General features: G+C 41.9%; 1 protein-coding gene across 2 annotated transcripts; it reads right to left on the reverse strand.

Moving 5' to 3' along the window:
* Window positions 1–1,205: 1,205 nt before the first annotated feature.
* LOC111252690 (uncharacterized) lies at window positions 1,206–4,164 on the reverse strand. Of its 2 annotated transcripts, none has more exons than XM_022810991.2 (4): window positions 3,955–4,164; window positions 3,067–3,633; window positions 2,085–2,310; window positions 1,206–1,482 (listed from the first exon to the last, which is right to left on the reverse strand). In XM_022810991.2, the coding sequence occupies exons 2-4, from the start codon at window positions 3,521–3,523 to the stop codon at window positions 1,374–1,376; spliced, it is 792 nt and encodes a 263-aa protein (XP_022666726.1). In that variant the 5' UTR covers window positions 3,524–3,633; window positions 3,955–4,164; the 3' UTR covers window positions 1,206–1,373. The 2 variants fall into 2 exon arrangements, with proteins under 2 accessions (XP_022666726.1, XP_022666725.1); XM_022810990.2 differs by having other exon boundaries at window positions 3,067–3,683.
* Between the last annotated feature and the right edge of the window lie 225 nt (window positions 4,165–4,389).

Raw genomic sequence — 4,389 nt, forward strand, 5'->3', positions numbered from 1 at the left:
CTCCCAGGTGTCTTAACGCTTCTAAAAAAATAGACTTTGGAATAGGCTTTCCTAGCCAGGTATATTCATGTATATACACTAGAGCTCCTACTTAATGCTGCATGCTGTTTTTCCTTGTAATATATTTTCTGAAAGGGCCTGTTACGTTTATTATTAAGCCGGATGATGACACCATCTTTCATCATGGGCAAGATCAATGCTCCACCTATTCGAACGAAAAGGCATCGATGTACCAGGACCTAGGCAGTTCATGGATCCTTAAGCAGTAGTCACCCTGCTGTGATCCAGTGCACTCATAGCCCAAACTCGTTACAGACGGGTTCCCCATTTTTCGATGGATTTGATTAAGTAGAGCTGATGTCTCTAAAAACTAATAAATTAGGCCCACTAATAATAGACTGGCTTCTATTCCTTGCGCTAATGCTCTGCCATATATACCTGACAAGATATCCTTTTTGCAAAGACATCTATAGTAAACACAAGCATAGTCTTATATCGTCGCGTAGTTTTTGTTGTAATATTGATATTAATTTTTTTTTAATTGATTATTATTTCACAATTAGTAGAAGATTGTTTCAACTAAAAGATCGCTGAATTTATTGGTAGTATCTTGCGGCTTTGTTATGAATTTCGTTTATTTAACTGTAATAATACAGTATCTGTTCTGTAAGTACTCACGTACTTCAATTGAATTCTATGTTTGGCATTTGTTTTCTCATTTGAAGATAAAAGAAACCCACTCAGTCGGTCGGTCGGTGTGATATATAATATATTATAAGGAATAACAAACATTTGTTTTACATAGATAGTGACTATAAATGTGCATGAATGAGAGACTGGCCTTCGACGAACTAATGCGTTTCAGGTTATGCTGAAACTGAAGCAGAAGTACCACACGATTTTACTAAACCAGCCGCTCTTCTTCAGAATCAGCTTAACATATGCTCAGTCCCTTAACTTTTCTCGCGCACAGCAATGCGTTCCGTCAGGCTACTAACTTATCGTTTGTAAGTTGTGGATAATTTACAAATTTCATTACTTTATGTACCCAAAAAAAAAAGCGTTGATAGTGTTATGATCATGTACGATGTACTTCTCTGTTCATCCGTTATTAACTGATTTATTTACATCGTTGTTTCTTCTTTGGCTAGATGGTCGAATTTGTTCATATTATACGGGTTATACGATGCCAAACAACAGCCACATTTTGGAACCAAATATAGTTTATTTTCTTTGAATCCGTTTTGGTCAGGTGGTTTGTTTCGTTACATATATAACCGGACTTTCCGCTATGTTATAGATTATTTTCTTAGTCCTTTTGCTGAATTCCTAGTTTGAAGTCACGTCAACGACGAGTCGGGATCTGTTTTAGGCTAATGCAGCCCCGTTCCAGTAGCAACAACATCGTCGCTATATGGCATCGCACAATAGACGCACGAAGAATCTTGTGCCGTATTCCAAATTCGACAGTTGAGACAATACCTGCATGGAGAAAAACAGGGGAATCAGACGTCATATGAACGTTGCAGATACCTAACTCGGACATAATTTTTTCAGTATCAATTACCAAAATAAAGTATAGTCGTTCTAAAAGCCACCGTACTTTGCGTGCATTATCTAGACTCGTGTCTTAACCGTTCTCATTACTGGCCCTCTAGTAGTTCTCAAGACACAGATGGCGACTAAGATTTTAACTGTGGCATACGGGGGAATAAACGCATCCTATGCATATGACGTACTGTATTCCTCCCAAACCGCGAAGCAATACGAGCACAAAGGGGAAACGTTGGCGCCATGTCTTTGTTACTGATTATTAGTATACACAGAATGGCGCAGGTGTCATAAATGGCCTATTCAACTCGAAGTTGGTACGAACCATTGATTCAACACGCACTGTCATCGTCTGGCTCCGTATATAAACACAGCCTGACTGCATTGCTGTTTCTGTAGATTTAACAACTGCTAGTTACACTGTCAGACATAACACGCCAACATTGTACACCAAAGGAGGGAGAATACGTTTGAAGCTGCTCGACGAAAATCGCTCCTCAGATCGTCTATAAAAATGAATTGAGCTGGCGTACCATTTGCGGGCATCCGTTGTAAGCGAGAGCTCCTCTTTGTGTGGGGGCAAAGGTGGTGGAAGATTGTCGATGTCGATATCCAGGTCGGGACAGGGTAGCGCGCCATCTTCCACTTGCGAATAGTACACAGCTTCGGGTTCATTTCTCAGACTGATACACACCGATGCTGCCGCGTGAAGATGCGGCGGGGGTGGGGGAGGCTTCTTTCCTACTTTATTAACAATGCCTGGAAGGTAATGCGAAGATGTGCTTTGGATACATGCACGCCTAGCAAGTCTTCCAACAATGCCCCTGAACAGATCAACCTGATCCAGTCTGATGTGGTCATATACGTGTCGAAAAAAGCTACTTCATAAAGGTGAACAGCATACGGCGAGTCCAAATTTTGAGGCAGCTGGATACGACGGCTAGGTTACCTGATGGTTAATACGTAGCCTAGTAATGACAGTCGTAGTCGGCCAGCTTGCCTAGGTTTCGCCTATCATTTTTTTTGTTCTACAAATGATGTTACGGCTTGGTCAGCAGTTATTGCTTTTTAATGATAGAATTACTAAATATAATGGATAATCCACTGGAAAAAGGTATCAGTTTTACTTTACGGGCACTGTTATGCTAAAGAATTGAGTTCGACTCCAAATGTATAAATAACTGGAAGTAGATTGTCTATATTAGCATTGTACCCTAATTACAATGCTTTCAGAGGAAGCACGGTAGATGCTGATAGAATATACTTAATTCATAATAATCATTGACGATAGTGAAGATGCGATATTTGCGAAGATTTATGTTGCAACTATAAATATGGGAGTGTTCTACACTATATGTAAGGCGTATACTTATTGGCCGCATATGGAAGTTCATCTTCGACGAACAGGTAAATTAACGTCTGTCTAACCAATCATTAGGGCCTAACTCCCCCTGAACGTCTGAAACACTATTTAATACCTACTGACAAAATAAATAACAAAAAAATAGAACGTACCGTAAATTGGTTCGTCTGTTACTGCTGCGGTCTGTTGGGTCGATCGTGGTGGTTCCGGATATTCAAGAATAGCATAACTAACGTACTCGTCGTATTCGTGTTCGTCATCTTCTACCACTTCAGCATATACATGTTGCGGATCCTGGACTTTTTTGTGAGCCGGAACCGGCGGCGGGTCGCAACCTTCCGCGTCATCATACAGGTGTCGTTCTTCTAAAGCAGTTCCCAGCTTGTTTTTGTTGCTTTCGGCCAAAATTCGTCTCCTACTGATAATTTTACCCTGCGGTGGTCGATCGCGACGTTCTTTTCTCGACGGAACAGCTGGGGGAGGTCGCTCGTGATCCCCACGAGGTGCCCGAGGCTGCCGGCAGGCCACGCAGCGGGTGTTTTCAGTCGTATTTATAGCGCGACAGTGGGAGCAGTGCCATTGAAGTATAGAACTAGTAGTACCCATCATAGATTGGCACGTTGAAAGCACTGTTTACTCCGGATGTTCAAATTTGGAGGTGTGCCTACCGGAGCCTTTATGCAGTTAACAGGACATTGTGCGTAGCACAACTGTTGGTCCTGATAGTTAACCGGAACGAGTTGCAAAAGGAGTCCGGCGTGAACGGCAGCTCAAATATCAATATAAACAGTTAAATAGGTTACTGGAAATCTGTGACGGTCACACCTTCAATAGTTCGAAAATTGTTTTTACGAATGACCACTGATTGCGGAAAGATACCCCGCATATCCAGTAACGGAACTTACTACCCATCTTATAAAACCTGGCGTTTACTAAACCTGAACATGAGTATCCTTCTAGAAGTCAGCAAACGAATTCGAATACTTCTTGTTTTGCAACAGGAAGAAGAACAGGTTTTCATCCAAATACAATGTACTCACCGGATTCGTGGAAGGTAAACATCCTCAGGATAGAGGATAGGCTAAGTGGTTGTGCTTGGCATGGTTATACTTGTTTAATAACCCGGCTGATTATGGATAGAAACACATGTGCAATGTGATCAGCTGTTAATGCTGCTCATTGAATTCGCAAGACCTCCGTCCGAGGCCGGGGCGCGGATCGTCGAACTCCGAGGGCCCCGCCATGTTGGTCTGAAGTCTACAGCGGGAGACGAAAGGGCGGAGACCGCGCTGCGAACTTTTGAACACTCGGAGCATAACAGAAGCCTTACGGTAACAGAAATCTGCTAACCCTGAATACTTCCACATTAAAAGAAGATAGCAGTTATAATAATATTGTCGGATTTTTGCAATTGGAACATACGGCCTCAGTCAATCAATAGATTTGCATGTAGAGTTCAATACAACGTTCACTTT

The sequence above is a fragment of the Varroa destructor genome, unplaced genomic scaffold, assembly GCF_002443255.2.
Source record: "Varroa destructor unplaced genomic scaffold, Vdes_3.0 BEIS01000006.1, whole genome shotgun sequence".
NCBI lineage: Eukaryota > Metazoa > Arthropoda > Arachnida > Mesostigmata > Varroidae > Varroa > Varroa destructor.

Bases quoted from the DNA above. Each gene is read 5' to 3' on its own strand.
- LOC111252690 (XM_022810991.2), bottom strand. From the start codon at position 3,523: ATGATGGGTACTACTAGTTCTATACTTCAATGGCACTGCTCCCACTGT. The intron at 2,311-3,066 runs GTACGTTCTATT...ATTACCTTCCAG, and splicing joins AACAGACGAACCAATTTACG to GCATTGTTAATAAAGTAGGA. The intron at 1,483-2,084 runs GTACGCCAGCTC...TTCTCCATGCAG, and splicing joins ACAACGGATGCCCGCAAATG to GTATTGTCTCAACTGTCGAA.